At 44.7% G+C, this 22,573-nt stretch overlaps 2 protein-coding genes across 2 annotated transcripts; one reads left to right on the top strand and one right to left on the bottom strand.

The window, feature by feature from the left end:
• The first annotated feature begins 1,256 nt into the window (after positions 1–1,256).
• On the top strand, positions 1,257–3,365 carry LOC119392030 (basic proline-rich protein-like). The gene is made up of 2 exons (XM_049415485.1): positions 1,257–3,250; positions 3,300–3,365. Exons 1-2 carry the CDS (start codon positions 2,087–2,089, stop codon positions 3,363–3,365), a joined length of 1,230 nt encoding a protein of 409 aa, XP_049271442.1. The 5' UTR covers positions 1,257–2,086.
• Positions 3,366–3,401: 36 nt separating this feature from the next.
• LOC125758382 (uncharacterized) lies at positions 3,402–14,883 on the bottom strand. The gene is made up of 6 exons (XM_049415486.1): positions 14,761–14,883; positions 12,972–13,036; positions 7,857–7,958; positions 6,650–6,679; positions 3,493–3,612; positions 3,402–3,437 (listed from the first exon to the last, which is right to left on the bottom strand). The coding sequence occupies exons 1-6, from the start codon at positions 14,801–14,803 to the stop codon at positions 3,402–3,404; spliced, it is 396 nt and encodes a 131-aa protein (XP_049271443.1). The 5' UTR covers positions 14,804–14,883.
• Positions 14,884–22,573: the final 7,690 nt, after the last annotated feature.

Genomic DNA, 22,573 nt, shown 5'->3' on the forward strand with positions numbered 1-22,573 from the left:
TTTTTATCTTTAGTTGGCCTGCCTACGCGACATATTCGTTTTATGTTAACTGGCTCCAAACCAAGGGTATTCGCTTGATCGACGTTGCGTTCCTGTGTTTCGCAGTTTCGCCCTCAACCTCAGGCAATCCGTAAACAATTAGATTTGATGTTCTGCTGTGGTTTTCCAAGTGGTCAACCCTATTTTCAATCTTTTAAAGGCACCTTTCAACTGCAATATGTGATTGTCGCAGTAGACCACTTTTCTTCAAGTTTGGAAAGGGCGTGTATCTTTGTTTTTTCAATTCCAGGGAGCTGACATTCTTTGATATTGTTTATATTACTGGCGATATCTTTTAATTGTTTAGCAATCTGGCTGTTATCAGGGCCTCGATTGTCGTCTACGTCACCAGCCACTATAAGGAGTTTCCATAAATATGGGTGTATGGGGAAAGCCCATCAACTCCAGGAAAGCCAACACACACAAAGGAACTATCTGTGCTTCTGCGCACCCAACAGGAAGCGCACGACATACGCATGGCGGAATAGTACAGTCTACATTCGCAGCTTTACCGTTCAGAAGAAGGGGAACTGCAACGCCATGTTACCCAGACGAACTGCACATGTTTGAGCTTCATTAGGCGAGACGTTTGCGATCAGCACTGGCTCGTAAATGAGGTGTCGTCACTGTGGCGTATTCACTCGGAGAATCATCGCAGCAAGGCGTTTGACGTTTTTTGTGAATACCATCCGGGTCTCGGCGATCCAGCTTGAGTTTGAGTAAGCAGTACGTGCTAGGGCCCCTTAGTTTGCGGCAAGCTACCTACCTTCAGCAATGTTCTGTGGTGCTCTGTTGATTTGGCTGATCGCACCCTTCAACTTTAACCCTTACTCCAAATCAACGTCGATGCAAGGGTGCATAGATAATAATATTAATATTTGTTGGGATTTGACGTCCCCAAAACCACGACTTGATATGAGAGACGCGGTAGTGGAGGGCTCCTAAAATTTTGACCATCTGGCGTGGTTTAGCGTGCACCTAAATCTAAGTACACGGGCCTCTTAACATTTTCGCCTGCATCAAAAATGCGGCTGCGCAGCCCGGATTCGATCCCGCGAATTTGAGGTCAGCAGTCGAGCACAATAACCACTAGACCACCTTGGCGGGTAAGTGAGCATGGGTGTTTATTTGAAATGTGTTCGATCCGTGTGATGCGGAAGGCTACTCGGATGTTCCTGCAAAAGACACGTGAATTTTCTTCGAAAATTTTGCACAAGCAGCTTTATTTCAATATGCGTCACTGAATACTAGCAGACCCCCACTACACCCGGAAAAAACAAAGCGAAGAAAAACGCGTGCTTCATCGACGGCTTAAATCTCCCCTCTTACGCTCCTACTTACCTCTCCTTGCAAGTTCAGAATTATTGAAGTGACAGCTTGCACGGTCATAACCTCATTTAATTACGAACTTTTCTGTGCCGCGTTTTACTGGCGTTAACAACCAGAGAGCTGTTATCGCGCTGAGCCGCATCAAGATAATGGAGTGCGGCTAATATGTCCCCACATAGGCGCTTCATTTTTTATGTGACTTGCGTCGCCCCAGGCTCGATTAAATCTGCCCTTGTGACAGAATTTACAGTCGTATATGTTGTAAGCTATCCAGTTACATATATGTTTCTCACCATTTTCGCCTGTAAGAACGCAAAAATCGTCTACGCTGTGCTGTATTTTCGGTCAGAAGCTATGCCCGAAGCACTGCCGCTCAACGCCTCAATGTGTCCACACAAACAAGCATGTCATCTGTCGTTTTTGATACTTCCTTTTTTAATGCTTCCTCCCGAAAGATGTGAGAACGCGGCATCGCATGCGCCCTCTCAGCGAGCATTCCTCGGCTCAATGGAAGGCATTGCATTAAGAAGTCTGTCACCTACTAATACTGAAAGTGCTCCAGCCGGTACCACGTTAGCTCTTCCCGCAATTTCTGAAAGTGGTCCACCTGGTCCCTCGTTCGCTCCACGAAGGCTTCTTACCACATTACTTCTTCATTGTGTTCGAATAGTCTCCGTCAGGTAACCGAAAGCCTCTCCTAAATGCACCAGCAGGGTCTATGTCCTCTCATGCAAAGATTCCTGGCAAAGATCCAGACATTCCACCTGACGGACCATTGACTAGTCTGCCAGCACTACCTCCCCATCCTCCAACTGCTCCAGTACCACTCATGCCGGCTCCACCACCGTTACCAGTGGCACTTGCTGCGGATGACCCAGCACCTCCTTCCTTAAATGATCCGGCAAAACCTTCCGGAAATATTCCAGCAGTGCCTATGTCAGCTCCTCCAAAGCTTCCTGGCGAAGAGCCAGATGCTCCTGCTGAGCCGCCATTCCCTAGTCCGCCAGCTTCTCCAAAGCTTCCTGGCGAAGGCCCAAACGCTCCTCCTGAGCCGCGATTGCCTAGGCCGCCAGCTCCTCCAAAGCTTCCTGGAGAAAATCCAGATGCTCCTCCTGAGCCGCCATTCACTAGTCCGCCAGCTCCTCCAAAGCTTCCTGGTGAAGGCCCAAACGCTCCTCCTGAGCCGCGATTGCCTAGGCCGCCAGCTCCTCCAAAGCTTCCTGGCGAAGATCCAGATGCTCCTCCTGAGCCGCCATTCCCTAGTCCGCCAGCTCCTCCAAAGCTTCCTGGCGAAGATCCAGATGCTCCTCCTCAGCCGCGATTGCCTAGGCCTCCAGCTCCTCCAAAGCTTCCTGGAGAAAATCCAGATGCTCCTCCTAAGCCGCCATTCACTAGTCCGCCAGCTCCTCCAAAGCTTCCTGGTGAAGGTCCAAACGCTCCTCCTGAGCCGCGATTGCCTAGGCCGCCAGCTCCTCCAAAGCTTCCTGGCGAAGATCCAGATGCCCTTCCTGAGCCGCCATTCCCTAGTCCGCCAGCTCCTCCAAAGCTTCCTGGCGAAGATCCAGATGCTCCTCCTGAGCCGCCATTCCCTAGTCCGCCAGCTCCTCCAAAGCTTCCTGGAGAAGATCCAGATGCCCCTCCTGAGCCGCCATTCCCTAGTCCGCCAGCTCCTCCAAAGCTTCCTGGTGAAGGTCCAAACGCTCCTCCTGAGCCGCGATTGCCTAGGCCGCCAGCTCCTCCAAAGCTTCCTGGCGACGATCCAGATGCTCCTCCTGAGCCGCCATTCCTTAGTCCGCCAGCTCCTCCAAAGCTTCCTGGAGAAGATCCAGATGCCCCTGCTGAGCCGCCATTCCCTAGTCCGCCAGCTACTCTAAAGCTTCCTGTCGAAGGTCCAAACGCTCCTCCTGAGCCGCGATTGCCTTGGCCGCCAGCTCCTCCAAAGCTTCCTGGAGAAGATCCAGATGCTCCCCCTGGGCCATCACTACCTAGTCCGCTAGCACTACCTGCCAATCCTCCAATCGCTCCAGCACCGCCTATGCCGGCTGCGCCATCGCTTCTACCGCTACTTGCTTCGGAGAACCCCGCCCCTCCAGAGCCTTCAAGAGTCCTTTTTCTCTCTCTCACTTCCTTCACCTTTCCTATTATCTTCTTCGCTGCTAGAACGAGCAGGCATCCTCTTTTACCGCGTTTTAGTGCCTGGGATGCCATCGGCGACAGGCAGATGCCGCCCATGCATCGAGATACCTGCGGAGGAAGCAAATACCAGTTGAATGAAAGTGATCCAAATATGTTATGTTATCTTCGTTTGAAGCAGTGTGATTTGTGGGTTAATTAAGGCCTCGGTCACGATATAATAACACGGCGAAATAAATCCGCCTTGCATTTATCTCTCATTGAAGAATATATCATTAGTTTACCACTCATCATGTGGGTGTTACCTGTAAATATTTTTGACTAGTTATCACATCAGTGCACGTAATTGTGTTCTTCTTGATAAAATTTTCGTGAAAGTATGATGTGGGCTTAACTGCACCTTTGGACATTTCTATCCACAAACGAATTACTTGCGTAAAGCTAGCATTCTTTCTGACATCCAACAGGAGCTACTTTTAATAGGCTATCATACAATCAGGCGTCAAAGCATAGTAATACATGCACCATGTGTGAATAAGCACGTTCTCACAGGACGTCATCGTGGTAGCAGCAGTAAGAGCTTAAAGCACCAAAGGATAAACAATATCATTATATTACCGCCGTGAATCTAGCATCACAAAGTCATAAAGAGTATTTTTTCTGAAGATAGCGTTCTCTGAACATAGATTCTGAAGAAGCGTTCTCTAACATTTGATCTGTAGTGAAGATGAGTGCTCCTCGGAAAGGCAGGGGCTACTATGGAGGTGGAAAAGAAAAAGATGTTTGGTTGGCTCGGAGCATAGGCTGGTTCCGCCATTACCGCGTACCTTGTCGTGACTGTTCATCTGTTTCATAAACAAGTGCTGCTCCTAAGCACCTTGTTTTAGACGTGCGTCTCTGTTCATGACAGACGCAAATGAATTTTAGGAAAATCACCCTAGGACTGCTGTTACCGCACGTAACCTATCAACCGCTTTACCAAGTAGGTGGGAACATCCCCAGTGTTTGGCGGCTTTCATGCTCCCATTTTTTCGTAACAAGCCATAGATATGAACAGGGACGCACAGACATAAGGGTTTGCCTGAGTACGGTGTATAGAAAGTTCTAGTTTGTTTCTTTACTGAAACAGTGTTTCTGATAGACTTGTACATTGAGAAAATGCACAAAACACCACGCAGTGTTTCTCTGCTCACTGTGTATTATAGTCAACATTGGAAAATATTTCTTTGAGAAGTGCATTTGTTTTCATATTGTCGACCTTTAAAAACACTTTCGACCAGTGTTCCTCTTCTTTACCAACCAACGCTGGTTTCGCGCTACTATCCAATAGTTTTCATGGTGCGATCACAAGCACAGTAAAGTAGATCAAAGGGGCAGAAACTGCACAGTTCACCTTTCGCATGGTGGTGCATTGCCACTGCGTGGAAATGTCAGTGTTTTCCTGCGTTACCGGTGGTACTGCTGGTACCCACTTACAGATGGCGACGATGGTATCGATGCTGTGGTACTGTGCGGTGGCAAAAGAGAGCGTTGCACAATGTTCTGATCGGGCAGCTCCAATGCGATCTCTCATATCGGGCTCCTAACAAGTTCGTCAGGAAATGGCACTCAAGGTACCGATTGACCGTCGAGTGCCGGCAGTTTAAGGTACGGGATACGCCAAATAGCGCTTCTATCTTGCTTACACAACTTCTAGGTAGAGCAGTAGCCATACTTTCCGTCCGCCTCTACTTCCTCAGTCCTGCATACATATACGTTGCTGCCGTCGCGTCCGTTGCTGCTCTCGCCTTTCCTTATGAATCTGTTGCTGCCGTCTCGCAGTATACATTATCCGTGCATGAGCACCGACTTTGGCGTTGGAGGCTTACGTACCTGCTGTACCACCATGCCACAATCATCACACAATGACTCCTTCAGGAACTTTCAAAACTGCCATTAACCGCTCGAGTCATAACATGTTCGCTCATAGCCTTCATCCAACAGCAAACATTGTGTGCTAACATGCACATACTTGCATACGTAACAATTTACACGAGAGCCTCAAGAGCAAATACTCAATATTATAAATAAAAAGAAAATTGGGGCGTTGGGGGTGTCACTAGCCCGTTGATTTATCACTGTGTAGACCAGACCAGTGACTATTCTCTCGGGCGGCTGTTTGGTTGCACAAACAGTAAAGAGTTCTTCATTGAGCGCTGCATGTATTAGCACACCAACAGCAAAGCGGAATGGCAAAATCTGAGCTAAAACTAGCGTAGTAAATTATTACACGAGATATTAGGTCATATTTTTAGTGCAAAACATTGAGAGCCTAAAACATATGCTCTGGCAGTACCCCGCGGTACGCGGCGGCGAAGGCATCGGGCCATCCGAATGAGAGACTGCTATTAGTAACCCCGGAATCGAAGAACACCTATAGGCCGTCCAACAGCCCCACGAAGCAGCAGATAGACTTGGTCTTTCCGTTCCGCCCCTGGAACGGCCCACTGCGTGCTAGAGGGGGTTCCGGAGGGCCTTAACAAAGTTTTGCAGCCATTCATTCATCCACGGAGAGCTTGGAGCTTAAAACACCCTTAATATCTCGCAAGAGCTGTTATCTTCCTCATATAGTACGGTCCGTAGCAGCCATTATCTCCTGAAAAATATTATATAACATGATATTGCTTTCCTTGATGAGAGTAATGAATGAGGCAAGATAGTGGGTTCGTGTATCGCCTGTTTCGCCTCGACTTATACTAGAATACAACAGACGCTACTGATTGTTATTATGCGCATTATGTAAGGAGTCGTGGCTTTGCCGTCAGTAACCTCGCTGAAATAATTTGTCTGACATAAAGATCCACGCTATACAAAAAGCTTCTGCAGATATTTAATACCAGAGTCGTGTGAGGACCAAACAGGCTTTTCGGGGCAATTGTATGGTGGCATAAAACGCTGCGCCACCTGTACGAAATGTCATTGAATTTTTAACTAGTTATTGAAATCAAGTGTTCATTCACAAAAAAAGGCAAAGGTAACAATCAGCGGAAAATGTATATGGTTGTAAATTATACCAGCCTTTTTCTGCATAGCCACAGTACGTATCTGCGCGATACGAACGTAAAATGGGCAGAATAAAATGTAAAAAGGAAATTGATATAATACATACCTGATGGCCATGGTTGTGACCACCTGGAATCTGAAACGAATACGGCGCCATATAAGAAAAGTAGCTGATTGAGTGCCATAATATTCAATCCCATATAATCTGATTCCAAGCATGTTAGCGTGACTGACCCCACTATTGAAGAGTTCGAATAGAAAAAGAATATTCATAATGGAAACAGTAGCGGCTTCTTGAACTAATGCTCCTAATACACGATGCCACGAAGAAGTAACTATGGTATTTGAAATTTGCTCTCTCTAAAACGAAATGTTGTAGCCACTAAGAGGACTCAGACTTCTAAATGGGGAAAATAATCTATTTCGCCCGGCACATACTCTTCAGATTCTCATCAAAGCTCCTGCGCTATTCTTATGCGACTTGGTGTAAAGAAACTGAAAGTCAACGTATGGAACAATCTCACACACATTAGGAATTTCTTGCTACTTATGTAGGATTTAGATGTAATGTAAACAACTTGCATTGTCAAACAAGTAGGTAAGCGACAGAGGAGTGAAACGGGTGCATAACATGCATTTGTAGGTGCCACACTGCGAACAGTAGCGCATAATCCTGTTAAAGCAAATCACAAGCCAGATGTAGAGACATTAGACTAGCTGAGTGTCATTGTGACCGAAGTGTGACCGAAGTCGATGCTGAGATGAATATAATGAGGGCCGCTGCACGCTAGCTGGTTCGCAACATTGAATATATAGGCGAGCGGCCCCCTACCCTTGCGTAGCCATTAACTGTACGTTATACACAATAAAACGTATATATGTATACTTCCTTTGTCATAATACAACCGAGCAGCGCTAGCTAATTTTACCTAAGCAATAAGGGACGCTGCCAGTATAAATGTGGCGTCTGCCGATGCTGCTAAACGAGCTACGTGAACTTAGATTCAGCGACGCCTATGCCAGAATTCACGTGTTCGCGCGACCAAAGTGGTGAGCCATCGCGACCACTGAGAAATGCATACAAACTGGTTGCCTCATATGTCGTCATATTACACCTAACTAGCTGCGCTTGAATTTCACATGGCGGAGTATCAAAATTGTACGTGTATTTCCTTTAGAGGCGGAGATGTAAATGTCATCAGTTAATTTTGGCTGCAACGCGTACAAACGTACTCGTAAGCAAGGGACCTCTTCTAATCAGCCAGCTCCTCTACAAAATTTCTGACAAAGTTAATCGAGTTGTTCGTACTTACAGAGCAGGGTGCTCCATCCATCTCTTGCTGCATATGTATTATAGGCTGTACGTAGCTTGACAGCGGCATACAAGGGTAGTAGCACGGAGTAGCCACAGCTGTCTGAACAGAAAAAAAAAGCAAACTATCTATAGGCAAACGTATAGTACGTCCGTGTCTCAGCAGTTTTTCGAACTAAGTAAAAGTTTGTGCAAGCTTCTTGTAGCAGTGCTTCTACGAAGAGACCCCTGAAAGGCATCACATTTCGATGGTTGTTGTGGGCAACGCGACATGCCACATCGCAGTGCTTGAAAGTGTCAACACGTTCCTCTGCTGTTCTCAAAGAAACATTGCAAATAAGTTCCTAAGTTTTAGTATTGCACAAAAAGCGCGCCTTTCTATGTAGCCGAAGAGAGTGCACCTGGCTGTTTCGTATATGATACAGCAAAATAATCTATATCACATTGCGCGCAGTTATTTACCTATAGAACGAAAGAGAAAACCTTCATGAAATGCAGCAAACATGCCGCCTGAACGTTTGTAAAAGCAGTTAATTGGAAAAGAAAGTCACAAAGGCACCGTCAGAACATTTCATCATTGCCAACCAATAAGCAAAACGCCTAGATAATGCAGTAGCGTTCATCGCAATGCATGTACCATCTGCTTGGCTAGATGCTCTTGAAATTTGAAATACGATGTCCTCACCAGGGCGTCACATTTCAAGAGATAGCCACAAGTCCTATGCACGAATACAAAAGCAAGTGAATGCGCGCCGTCAATGAGGAAACTGAACGCGCTCCTAGCACCTCGAAAATTCCGGGGCGAAAGACACGGAGAGAACAACATCAGCATGTTACGACGTCAAAATCTATGCACACTTTGAAGGTATGTTGCTTTGAAAACGTAACTTTGCGTGACGGCGTTTTCCGGTTATGGGACATATCCAGCTTGCGGTGTTGCAAAAGCGTGTGGTTCGACTATTTGCGGGCTCATGCGTTCATAACACCGGGGACCTATTTTTGAAACCTAGAAACAATATGGTCGGTTCTGTGTACAAATATACTTGTCTCGCCCGGTCAATTTTGGTTTACTTAATATTAACGCGCTAGGAACGCTAGAAGAACAAGAAGCTAGCATAATGCAATATAATAAGCACAAAACGAAAGAATGACAAGTTGAAAAAATGCCACAAATTGTGGCAAACACTCGCTCCTGTCCCTTCTACCCACCTACGAAATGCAATTAGCAGAGAGCGACTCTTTCGTATTTCATTAATCTAACTTAAAAAAAAACTACGGACAGATTTTCTGACGAAAGCATCATTACCATAAGTTCATTCACGATTTGTGCAATATCTTGCTGTCGCTTATTGTTCATTTCATTATGAGGTTATATGAAATACCTTATTCATATAAGAATGCGACATGTGGTATACGTTACTATGCATTTTGCCCGTACATGAGCAATGTACAATGCATTTCTATTTGTGTTAATTTTTCTTGTTGCAACTACTGTCATGCTTACCTGTGTCATGCTGACCTGTCCCCTTCAAAGTATTCTCCGCGGAGCGCAAAGCAGTAGTCCGAGCTTTTCTGCCATTCCAGGAAAACATGGGGGGTCTATTTTTCGTAATCGACTTGAAAAATCACCTCCAAAGCCTCGACCGCATTATGTGCCGTATCTGAATTGCGTTTTAGATGCGAAGCAGTTTTTGCTCGGGGCTGTGTCCGTCCTTCCATAGGCGACCGTCCGCTCGGGAACCATGTGTTCTGGCACGCGCTAGCGCATTCGCGCCTTTGTAAGGGGCTGGGTAAGACTCTGTGGCCTCTCTCCCTTACACTCTCTGAGCAATCATGTGATGGAGTCCGGGAACGAGATTCTGCAGACGCGCTATAAACGCACGTGCTCCCGCGTGGCGTGATCCAACAAGAGTTCGGGACGAGTAACAGCAACAGCAACTACAGCGAATTCATGGTGTGCTCCACTTGCAAGGACGCGTTACCATCGGGCAAGGTGCCCGTGATGAATGGAACTTTAAGTCGACCCATGCGCTCCTTCGCATCCCCACATGGTTCCCTTTTGTGTGAGATGGCGTAATTTTTTTTCATTTCCTTTTCGCCGTAGGGTACAAAAAAGAGTGGTAGGGGGCGAGGTGAGGGCTATAGCGTCGATGAGGAATTGTTGAGGTGTTTTTTTCGACACAGAAATTAGACGGCAGAGTTCGCAACGTGAGCCCTTGCGTCACCGTGAAGTTTCCAAACGTTTGGCTCTTTTTCGTGAGATGTGTTGTTTCATCAATGTATCCAAAGTGCTTCTGTCGCGTTCAGCGTTGCCGTTCTGGCCCGTACGAACAAAATGGGTGTCAACCATTCCTGTGTGGTCCAAAATGTGATCGCCATTGCCTTGTCGACCAATCCCAATTTTTCCGGTTTAGCCTTCATTGGTCGTGACTTGGAGACGGCGATATACTAGCACATGTTCTTGTTCTACTGTGAAAATTAAACTTTGTACGTCTTGTGGAAACTAATGTTGTCACAACCAACGAATGCGAATTTTGCGAAGAGATAACGCAGCGAGCGCACATGGAAGAACACCGGAGCCAGCCTCAGCCTTTATTAAACAGCCCTCGTTCATGCGTTGTGCAGTAGATAAGATTTCTCTCAAACACAGAATTCTCACAACTCTAAGCGTTAGGAAAACGAGCGTAACATGTATACTGGCCACGAAAACGGTAAACTCACGAAAACTGCACTGCTTACCATAAGATACATGTGTTCAAAACACGAGTTCTCAGCCAACTGAAAACGCATTAGTTGGTTTTGGGACGTTAAACCCCAGAATTATTAGTATGAAAACGCATTGGGATGGGGAGCAAGAGTTCGTCCTGCACTCGGAGGCATTTACTAACTAATACTAAGTAGGCGGGTCGAGAAAAATATCCACCGTCTTCGCAGTCGAAAGAATAGTCAACACCTATATATAACACGAGAAAAAGTATTATTCACAAAAAAAGGCCAAAATGAAAAAAAAATCGCGCGAGTTCCACACCGTGAAAACGGTAAAAACTGCGGGCAGAGCTGAGAATTCGCCTGGCTCTGTTGACGCTTGGTTATCCGAGTCAAAGCTGGGGGTTCTCCTGCCTTTGATGGCGATCGGCTTGCGTGAGCCTTCCGAAAATGAGGGTTACCTCACATTCGCTGGCCTTTCGGCTCCTATTCCCTATTCCGTAGATCTGCGTCTAACTTCCGGCGCTGCCGTTTCGTTGTCGCTTAGCTTGCTCGGACGGACGAATTAGCTCTTCGGGGACGCTGGCTTCGGGGTCAAGCGCGCACTGGCGTTCCAAACGTGCAACCTGCGCGGCGTCCATGGATTCAAAGGAAACCTTCTCATTTAATGCAGTGGCGCCCTCTGTTGAGCTATTTTGGTAATGACTTGTAGGGACCTCTTTCCAATAATTTTTTCGCATCGTCGGTATAACACATTCCTAGGCTTCTGTTCTGTTCACCTCAGATAAGTATGAGGGCGCGCCCATCAGTTCTCCGATGTAGTAAATCAGAGCACTGGATATTTCCAAACGTAGACCAGTACAGTGGGAGTGGCAAGCGAACATCAATAACCTTCTTCACCAACTCGTTTCCGCTTGCGCTAAAAAACAGGTTATTGAAATTCTTGCTTTCAAAAGCAGTAGAGCATCAAAAATTTCTTTTTGAAAACCATAGAGCGAATAATTTTCCACAAATGATGGCGGAATAAGGGTTGGTAAATGAAGTGAAATGCGACCTTGAACCACCTCTCGAACAAACGGATGTGTCATATCGGGTGAGTAAATAAAACGTGCGGGTTATTGCCATATAAACAAATGCGCAAGACCAAATCCCCTTGGAAGTATTAACTGGGGTTCAAAAAATTTGTGTGTCTCCGAGAACAGCATCCTTTTTATTGTGCTGACAGATACTCTTCCTGTGAAGCCAAAGCAAAAGACTCTTTGTTCCCTGGGACGTAAATTGCAGATTGCGCAAAAAGCCGTGGACAATTGATTATTGTTTTATTTATTGTTGTGATGCTGCGTTCTTTTGGAATGTTCTGCAGCGAACACTGAAAAAAGGCGTTGAAATCAACCCTGTAAAAATTAGGTACCTTGATGTGACAAAAGACAGGACAATACCCTATGACCTCATCTTCCTTACTGTTCTGCATAATCTCTGGCGAGCAAGACTCAGTTACAGAAATGTGGAACCTCCGCAATCAATAAAAAAAAAATGTCGCCCAGGAATAAGTAATTCAAATATATGGGACATGTGAACGTTCTAGTGATTCTCTAGACTGTTTAGTGACGCTCTACACGTGTTTAATATGTGTTCAAGTATGCCTAATTATTATTCTTTGAAATTTCAATCTATGTTCAATGGTTTCCTTATCTGTAATAAAGAACAAAAATGAGTGGGTGGCCTACTGTTGAAGACACTCGCTTTCGGACCGGTGAGATACGGGTTCAAATCCCAGCCACGGAGAGAAAGCTTGTTTGCCTTTATCAATTTCTCTTTGTTCACGTCAGATGGCTCCTGGTTTAGTACTTTGAGGGTGACGCCAAGCGAGGACAGGAAACGAGAGCCCAGGCCTCCCAAGCGCTCCGCGCTTTAAGGAAGAACTCTCGTGCGGACGGTGCTCGTGATAATGCGGTCATCTCCATTCCGTAAACGGAGTCCTTCCGAGACTTTATGATTTCTTGTCGTGTTACTACCACACGAAGAAATGAAATGGTTGGCTCGGGCTCAATATATATATATATATATATATGCTGTTTAGTTTTTTTCTAAATGGACATATGTTGGGGTTTACACGCGAGAACCACCATATGATTATTAAGCACGCCGCAGGAAGCGTCCCCGGAAACTTCGATCGTCTCGTGTTCTTTAACGTGCACTGACATCACACAGTACATGAGCCTCCAGCATTTCGCGCCCTTTAAAGTGCGACCGCATAGGCCGGGATCCAAAACGCGCATTTAGCTTTTCTTTTCCGTGCAATATTTACGCTCATTAGACATCCAGCACTTCACTTCGTTGACTGACTGCGTAACAGCTGCAACAGTGATTACATGGACCGGTGTTACAATGAATTAGAAGGTGTACTTACTATTTGTTGTGGAGCAAGACGGTAGCAGAATTGACTCAATGAATAGGTGGGGCAGTACGACAGGGCTGTTAAAAAACAACGCAGGCACTCTGCATTTACTGGAACGTTGTCAATATCCTAAAGAACACTTTCTGCGTCATATTTTACTTGAGAACTAAATATTAACACTTCCGTTCACAAGACACCCGTTCTTGTGTACAGTGTTATTTCCTTTTATATACGATGTCTATTGGTGCTTCAGCATACGATCAAATATTTCTCTTATGCTATAGCAATATATGGGTCAAAATTGGTCATCTATAGTCGATAAGGCCTAATTGCAGTGCTGTTGAAATGTGGGAGAAACAAAAACCCACAAACAATACCAAGATCGCAACCGTGAAGACACTACAAGTGAAATATCCATGTTTGGTATCTCAGCAAACGCGGAAAATTAGATGCACATTACTCAGAATCATAGGGCGATGAAAAATAATTACCACAAAATGCCGAATACTGCGAAAGCAACGAAACCTGTTAAATCAGGATAGACTTACAGATTGCCGCACGAAATCGAGCTATTACAGCTCCGCAGAGATCCTTGTTAATCGAAGAATTTTTTGAATTGAAGTACACGTTTTGCGCACACTGAGTTATTGCAGTCATAGTTATTTATTGCCATTGTAATGTCCTCGCTTGAGATTTTTGACTGTCGAAAAACGAGATGATTATCCTAGCACTCGGCCTCCACACCTTTATAAAAGTGAAAAAAATTATGGTCAGACCAATATCCTTTTTTATGTCTTTTATTGCACGCCAAGGAGTGCAATATTATCTGGAAGATGTCATCCATGAAAATGGATAATCACCAACGTCGTGCTTTTGGGAGGTCGTGTGAGTATTGTGTGCAATAGAAAATTTCCAGGCAAATATATGAATTTTTAATTTCACTGCTATTCCTATATGAATTGTTTTGCACAAGATGGCTTTGAAAGGCCATGTGCTCAGCGACAGAACTTCGTAGAAACTCGTGGACATATCCAGCATTTATTCGAGACGGCTGAAGTATAAGAGCATTAGGGTTGCCGTAATGGGTGACATACATATATATATATATATATCAATTAGCAAAAAAAAATTGTTTTACTTGAACGACAGTCCTCCGCTGTAGGCGCAGCTAGTTCATCGATTGGTTTTGGTAGACCACTTTTCCGATTTATTTTTACCATTTCGCCACGCGGTATTAAGTACTATCAATGCAACATTCGAGACATACATTTTAAATGTGTAATATTGTCCATGCTGCTTGTTAACGAATGAAGGACACCTAAGAAGCTCTGCATATGTGCGTAGCTGTACTTCCAGTAAATATTTTCTATTGATTGCATGCTGCGTAACAACACTCTTCAGAATTCAACAGAGCGCAGTCAAGAATCTAGCTGTAGATATAAAAATCTAATCGCAGCAAGAGCACACAAAAGCTGTTTGCGATTTTACTAGTTAACAGCATTAAATCTGTTTCTGGCAAACGAAATTTCCAACGTCACGTGTCGCGAAAACTTTACCTGACCCTGTGGAAACTATTTGCAGGCTTTTTTGAGATGCGTAGAAAGCGAATTTCTATATCGAATATTCATCCTTGAAATAAAAAAAATTATACTTTGATGTACCAAAAAATGACAAAAATGTGCATATCGATGTTTCTAGCGAGCGACAGCAAGGTTGGCGACTGTAATTCAAACAAGGAATGTTTCTTCCTGCGTTCCAAATTTTTTCATAAAATCTAAGCTACGAATATTTCTAAACTTACCGTAGAACACAAGAAGTGACAGTAGTTTTGGAATGGTTGCCATGTTTGCTAGGCAGTGCTTCGCTGAGTGTGTAGGACACAACGATGTTCTGCTGGTTTTATGGTTTGGTGTATTCGGGGCGAAGTGACGCAAGATATCCTGTCTAGTTCTTCGTCCAACAACGGAAAAGTTCACGCTGCGCTATACGTTTTCTTTACTCCCGTCCCATTGCTGGAACACACGTGCATCTCTCGAACAATGGCATTAGTTATTTTAGGTACATTTCTTTCAAGACAGCTTAATAGCGACATTGATGTTTGTTTATTGACGGTATACGGATTGGTAACTTTCATAGCTTGTACCAATGGGCTGGGACACCTGCGTTCCCGTTACTGCAGGAAACTAAGGCGTTCAAAACATGCAGTTAAATGATTCGTTAGGCTCTGGTAATTCCGCAGCAAAAGTCACTAAAATTAACTTTAAATAAAGAAAACCGTCTTCTTGTGAACATACCGCTAAAAAAGCTTGTCGTCGGTTCTCCAGTCACTGAAATGTGTAAGTTAAATACGTCGTGCTTTCTGCGCACGCTCAGTATTGTATCAATGGCATTCCTTAATGATTGTTCAAACACATAAAACTTGTGTGGTGATATGTAGGGCACAAACAGTCTGATCGCAACACTATTCATGCAAAAAAACGTGCCATCGTTTGACGATCATTTAAATGTTTTTAGGCGGTGCCTAAAACAATCAGAATGGTGCTGAAAAGTTCATAATGAAGGGACCTGGAGGCAGCGCTTTCTGCAAACGTTAGTTGCAGAAAGCTTTCGGAGGGGGCGTGGGAGGTTCAATACATTGAATTAGAAGGAAAAGAAGAAGAAGAAGAAGGTGGCTTTCGCCTTCGAGTCAACTGAGGTGTATACATTAAGGAGCCTGTGAGTTTTTCTTTTCCTTTTTGCGCATGGCGGTTTCAATGCGCGCTCCTGTCGCGCACTCAAACGAACAAAACAACTAATGGGTGGCGAGGTTTGCTGAAAAGTCATAGCCAAAAGAATGGATTCCTTACAATGCGCCAGCTCGCTCAGCGTCCGCAACATGGTATCATGGACAGCTGTCGAAATGGGCACGTATTCAGGGAAATGAGATGGAGCGGGGGGGGGGGGGGGAAGCAGGGAAGACGGCCAGAGTTTTGCCAGCCCAATCCCAATTCATAGTATCCTGCATTATTGCGCCCCCCCCCCCCTTTCTTTCTTATTCTTTGTCATCGAGTGCCCCGCAGCGCCCAAAGGTGTAATAGTAGGGCTACAACACTGAGTAAAGTACGTCGTTCATGATGTGCATTTGCTCTTCAGTCAGCCTGTTCCACTGTTTAGTTGTTCGTACAAGAAATTAATGGGCAGTCATGTTCGTATTGCCAGGGTGCTCCAGAATTTCACAAGCATGATCAGTAAGCTTTGAAACGTAAGTATGATTTTTTAGGTAAATTTGTGTCCTTATTCCGGTTCCTTTAGTAGAAAAGCGAATACAAAAATACCAATCTCAGCGTATTTCGGTCGGCAGACAGGGATTCCAACCTGAGCTCAGACTTCATTACAGTGCACCTCTCTCTCCTTCCGTACCGGCCCAAGACGAACCGGGCTGTTCGGTTTTGTATTTGTTTGAATATATTCGAACTGAACACGTCAAAATAACTGTTTGGCCCACGCGAGTAATTTTCCAGGGCTCTTTTGAGCCCTCGCATTTGACAGAGGACGACTTTTATCGAGCTTTGACGAAATACAAAATGTCGTCATGATTCGTGATGATGAACAGCGCAGTGGACAAGGGATGGTTGAAAAGCTCGATGCAGAAACACTTTGCCCCTGCTATATTTTCATAAAAAAGACTAATTGGAAATATATGTTAATTAGATGATTCATTTTGTAAAAAAGAGACATGCCATGAGATGTGACGCCTTACAACTTCCCGTTATAAAGAACTACCCTCCGATTGAGGAAAACATCAGAGGAAGATGAAGGCTTTGAAGCGATAAGAAATTGTTGAACGGAAAATGTCGTCGGGGCCAACCTTTCGAGAAGTGGACTTGTCTTCGTCAAGGCAACATGTGCCTTGTGTGCCCCAGGGTAAGTATTATATCTCATATAAACCAATAATCGCAGACGAACAGCGCCTTAGAAAAGCGTTTCCCGAATTAACAAGTGTCACCTTCACCTGTCGTCGTTATAGCACCTGCAAAGATATGCTAGTGCATGCAACAATGAACCGTCATTTTACCGCCCACATGACAGATTCTTCAGGTCCTGAATGTAAGATTTCTAAACACTTTCATAATGAGGCTACAGTCAAAGGCACCGGAAGTGATTACGTATGAATGGATAGATACAACTTTATTAAACGTCCGGGAAGCTTTAACGCGACCGCAACATGGTATCCCGCGGGGGAACGTCAAGGCCTTGCCTCAACGCCGCCTCACGAGCTTGCTGGACTGCCACTATTTGGATGCCGAGGTCTGAGCTGCGCAGAGCGGTGGAGCACCTCGACGACATGGTCTCCGGAGTAACTGCCTTCATTCTGATAACATTATTACACTCCCGCATGTGTTTGTGCATTGCTGACCCTTCCTGGCACAATTTGCACGTGTCGTCCTGATGTTTTTCTGGGTATAGCCGTTTTAAGTGTAATGGGTTAGGAAAGATGTTCGCCTCGAGCTGTTTAGACATGCTTTTGTTATGTCATTATACATAGTGAGCCTATCCCGTTCTGCGCGAGGTGTGCTCGCTATTGAGCAAAAGGCGCATCCCTGTTCAGCGCGGCGGGTCATGTCTCGCGCCGTCAGGTGTGCCGTCTCGTTTAGATTCGGGAGCGCATCACCTTCCGTGGTGACGGAAGCGGTGAACCACACGATGGTCGAGCTTGCGCTTTCGGGTCTGTCCGTTTTCGCCAAAATGGCCAGGGTTCCTTGGAAATTCTACCTTTAGCTTAGTTTTTTTACTGCTGTTTGCGAGTCACGTAGGACGACTTCGCATTCCTGATCTGTCAGCGCCAGTGCGGTGGCTATTTCCTCCGCTATTTCCCAGTCTTTCGTGCATACGCTGCATGCGATTCTGGTTTTGGAGTCTGTGTCTATTACTTCGGCAGTGTACTTATGGCCGTCGGGATATTCGGTTGCGCTGACAAAGCGCGCATTCCTAACCCTGCACATCACAAAAAGTCTACTCCTACCTGCACTAGTTCAAGCGTTAATTACATGCTACAATGTTCTCTATGTCGCGAGCAGTGCATTGCCGAAATAGCACAACCAATTCGAATAAACGGCCATCGCGAAGGCACGGCGAAGGAATTACGGAAGGCAGTGGCACAGAATGTAATGTTGCAAGTCACAACTTCGATGCCCTAAAACTTCATATACACTTTAGTCAAATTTCCGGTCACCGAGACACAGAAAATACAGTCATATTTGAGTCACAAGTTTATTAAATTTTCGCTAATGCGTATACACGCCTCAAAGAGAGCCGTTAAATGTATCTGAAACAGTAGGACGTACACAACAACAACCAGTGGGATATAAGCCTTTTATCTAAAAATATTTAATAGCTCTGCCCATGAAAATCTCATGTGGAGTTGCTGTTCATGCCTGATGTATCTTTTGTATGCGTTTGTATTGAAAGCGATCCTGAACCACTATTTCGAGTAATCATCGAATGACGTCAGTATCGGAACTTATTGTCCAACGAATTGATTGCAGCAAAAATTGTCGAATCTGTCGAGCACAAGCGGAATTAGAGATTTGTTGCGCGTTTCAGGCGCTTTCTCTCATCTCTCGTCCCGACGAGCGCACTGGACGTCGGAGAGCAGTTTATCAAAAGACAACTCCCAACTTGCAAAAGCCCTAATAATTAGGACTAGTAATGAGTAACTGTAATAAGCAATTGCTGATACAAACTTGAGAACATACAAATTGCACGTATCACATTGGATACGTTTGTTCTGCTAGCGTCTTCTATCTGCATCTCAAATACTTGTAATGTTGGCATCTTTTATCGTACCTCCATATCATATAAAAGCATTTTCACCCTTCACCCAGCCTTCGTTTCGCATAGGGATGGCCGAGAAGGCTCTTTGCGACGCCTGCGGCACCGAGGAGACCTTGCAGCATATCTTCTGCGACTGTTCTCGCTACGCCGCGCAGAGACAATCCCGCTTATTCGCTCGTGCTCGTCTCGACAACAGAACGACGACGCTTAAAACAATTCTTCAATGTCATCCTGAAACGTCATCGAGAATTCAAGCAACCAAGTCATTGCTCAAATTCCTAAGAACAACATGAGCGGCTGTAGACTTCTAATGATGCCGCATACCGCACAAGACTGCCGCTCTGCGCTGTGAAGTTATGTGCGTGCGTGTGTGTTCCCCCTCTCTCTCTCTCTTTCTGTACTCTTCTTTCAAACTCCCCCATCCCTTCCCCCTGTGCAGGGTGGCATACCGGTTATGCCAAACTGGTTAACATCCCTGTCTTTCCTCTCTCTCATTTTCCTTCCTTCTTTCCTTCACCCAGCCCTGCTATGCACTACGTGTTGTGCCTATTTGTACGCTTTCCTCCTAATATTGTTGCTACTGTAACAGTCACCACCTCTGCTTGCTTTTATATACGCATACATACCCCTCTGCCTCCACAGATTATGTCAGACAGTTTTTGCTGCCGTGGCGCACAATGCAACCTATTCTTTGGCGGCAGTGCACTGTCAATGTACCAAAGCGTGTCTGACACGGCTTTATCTGGCATCTGCAGTAGTGAAGTTTACTTTAGCAAGGGTAGAGAACAATGCGGGAAACGGTGGCCAGGCTTGAGCTTTCCATCAACTGAGCCTTCATGCAATTAGACAACTGCACTGAGTCTGTGTCTTTGCTTTTCCTTCGCAAGAATAGAAAAGGTTGCGAAAGCTTCAGGGTTACACATCTTACATTCACTCACATGTCGACAGCAATATACCGGTGTACTGGGCATTGCGCAAGATTATTTGGCGTCGTCTACACTATTCCATTTTTCACATGTCTTTGTCTGAGGGTGTTGTGCGACAATAGAAGATAAAGAACAAAACAAAAGAAGGAACGCGGTTTTCTACTTGGATCTTGTATGTCCCACCCCTCCTAATTTCTTGTCCTCCGTTCAGCGTTGCAGTGTACTGCCGTAAGAATACTAAGCTAAATAAGGATGACAACACGACCTCGCGGCAAGCAAAACGATGAGAACACAGGGATTGGATGAGCACAGAGCACACGGGCTAACATAACCAAATGGACTGCAGAAGCGCCGAGATGCGGGCTAGTTTGTATACGTTAATTTTTACAGCGCAAATAAGGATGGGAAAAAACCAGAACCTGGCCTTATTTCTTAACATCTCTATTTCCCGTCCTTGTTCTCGCCGCAAAAATAACCGAATGGTTTGATCCGAAAATGGCCATATAATAAGCCTTCCCGTTCTATTGCACACACGGGTGATCCCACGAGAGATCGAACAAGCCTGTCCGGACGATATTTTTGTTTTGCTTGGGTTTTTTATATATTATGTGGGCACATCCAAAGTGCGCGGAACCGAAAATGTTATTTGCAAGAAACGCTCCCAGCGCGCCAAAAAATACTTGAATTCTTTTGCTGGTTTTAATACGTATTACTGTGAATTACATCCATGCTTTTTTTTATGCCGTCCTCAAAAGGAAAAAAAAAATGTGAAAGAATGGCAAACACGGCCGAAATCAAAAAAGTGTGCTAGGTTTAACACGCCTTGGTGCCTTTCCTATTTGAAACAGAAACTTGCAAACAGTGTCAAATATAGAAAAGAGCCTTGCAACATTTATACGGCATGTGATTTTTCTACGCGCAGAGCAAAAAAAAAAGAAAAAATAGTTAAAGAAGCAAGTTTTTTCATAAAAGTTCATTTCAAAAAATAAAATAAAAAAACTCTGGTCTCAATTTCGACGAACATTTTTCATCGAACAGCGCTTATGTCAGTGAACACACGGTTTTAATATCATATGTCCTCATTTGCTTTCTTCACGAGATATATAACAGGCCAAAGTGACACTTGCTGTGTGTGCTCACTTTAGTGCGACTGATGTTGTTATCAGCTTGCATTGTGCGTAAATCTCAGTTTTAATTATTCTGCTGTATCAAAACTTTGCTCTGGTGTCTTTTTGTCAAGAAAAATTTGTTCTGAGGTTTCATTTGTGCCTAGCGTATGCGAAATTTGGCAGCTGCCGCACTCTAAAGGGTGATTCCACGAGAGATCGAACATGCCTGTCCAGTGGATATTTTTGTTTTGTCTGGGTTTTTCATATGTTATGTGGGCACATTCAAAGTGCACGGAACCGAAAATTTTATTTCCAGGAAAGGCTCAAAGCGCGCCAAAAAAATATTCGAAGGTGGCGGCGTGGGCCTCCTGTTCTTGCTCACTACAATGTTTTCGGAATTCTCGGCGGAATATAACGCGAACTGTAAATGATGTGTCGAAAAATGTTTTTCTGGTTTTAATACGCATTAGTGTGAATTACATCCGTGCTTTTTTATGCCGTCTTTAAAAGGAAAAAAAATGTGAAAAATGGCAAACGTAGTCTAAATTAACAAAGTTTGCTAACTTTGATGCTCCTTGGCGCCTTTCCTATTTCACACAGAAACTTTAAAACAGTGTCAAGTATAGCAATGAGCCTTCGTAACATTTATGCGGAAGATAGTGTTCCTACAGGCAGCGGAAAAGAAGAAGAAAATAGTTAAAGAAGCGAGATTGTTCAAAAAGCCTATTAAAAAATATAAACGAAGAAAAACTCCAGTCTGATTTTTGAGGACATTTTTTTATCGAAAGGCGCTTATGTCAGTGAAAACACCGTCTTAATATTTACGTCCTCATTTGCTTTGTTCACGAGATTTGACGGACCAAAGTGACCCTTGCTGTTTGTGCTCACTTCAGTGCGACATATGGTTGTTATCAGCTTGTATTGTGCGTAAATCTGAGTTTTTAATTATTCTGCTGCAGCAAAACCTTGCTCTGGTGGCTATTCCTCAAGAAAAATGTGTTCTCAGATTTTATTTGTGTCTAGCGTGTGCGGAGGTGGGCTGCTGCCGCCCTCTAAAGGGCTCACGCGTACGCAGTTTGCAGCTTAATACCTCAACTTATCCCGCCAGTATTCGCTAATCAGAAGCAAGCGAGACACCGCGAGCACATGGTTTAGATGACTTTGTCAAAACTCTACTTGCACACAGAATAAAGCGTCTGTATGCAGCGAAGGCCAACTTAATCTGTAACTAAATGCCACAATCAGCAGGCGCGCTGTTATGCAGTTGTTTACTCACTGCCTGCTTGCTTCCCTTCCATTACGTGCATTGTACGCTTTAACCATCTTCCCCATTCGACGCACACTGTGCCTAAACAACATCTGTAAAAAGTTAGCTCAATCATTTCCGAGTCGTTTATTTCATTTTCCGCTATCACATGTTTTCGGCGTCACAGATAACGTCTTCCTGTATCATCTCGGCCTTTACCTCAGCGTTTCAGCAGCTAGAAAACGTTCGGTGCGGCATGATTAAGCCATAAGTGCCCGAAGCTGCACAACTGATGATGTTTTGTTGGCACTTTACTAAAGTGCTTTCCCACGTCGAGAACAGCAGAGGTCACTGGTGGCGCCAGATGGACATTATCCTTATTTTTGAAAGCGAGTGTGGCCCACAATTTAACTACCACAGCCCAAAGCGTTTAGACACCATTGGCCATAAAATGTGAAACCGTGAGCAGTTTTAGAAACTCATTCATGACAGCAGCGCAGAAGTGAGAGAATGTGTGCG

Source organism: Rhipicephalus sanguineus, chromosome 4 (assembly GCF_013339695.2).
Source record: "Rhipicephalus sanguineus isolate Rsan-2018 chromosome 4, BIME_Rsan_1.4, whole genome shotgun sequence".
NCBI classification, from domain to species: Eukaryota; Metazoa; Arthropoda; class Arachnida; order Ixodida; family Ixodidae; genus Rhipicephalus; species Rhipicephalus sanguineus.

Excerpts from the sequence above, each read along its gene's own strand:
- LOC119392030 (XM_049415485.1), top strand. The coding sequence starts at position 2,087 with ATGTCCTCTCATGCAAAGATTCCTGGCAAAGATCCAGACATTCCACCT. Across the intron at positions 3,251-3,299 it reads CAGCTACTCTAAAGCTTCCT|CTCCTCCAAAGCTTCCTGGA; the intron begins GTCGAAGGTCCA and ends CTTGGCCGCCAG.
- LOC125758382 (XM_049415486.1), bottom strand. The coding sequence starts at position 14,803 with ATGGCAACCATTCCAAAACTACTGTCACTTCTTGTGTTCTACG. Across the intron at positions 13,037-14,760 it reads GTCACTTCTTGTGTTCTACG|CCCTGTCGTACTGCCCCACC; the intron begins GTAAGTTTAGAA and ends GTTTTTTAACAG. Across the intron at positions 3,438-3,492 it reads TAATAGGAAAGGTGAAGGAA|CAAGTAGCGGTAGAAGCGAT; the intron begins GTGAGAGAGAGA and ends GGTTCTCCGAAG.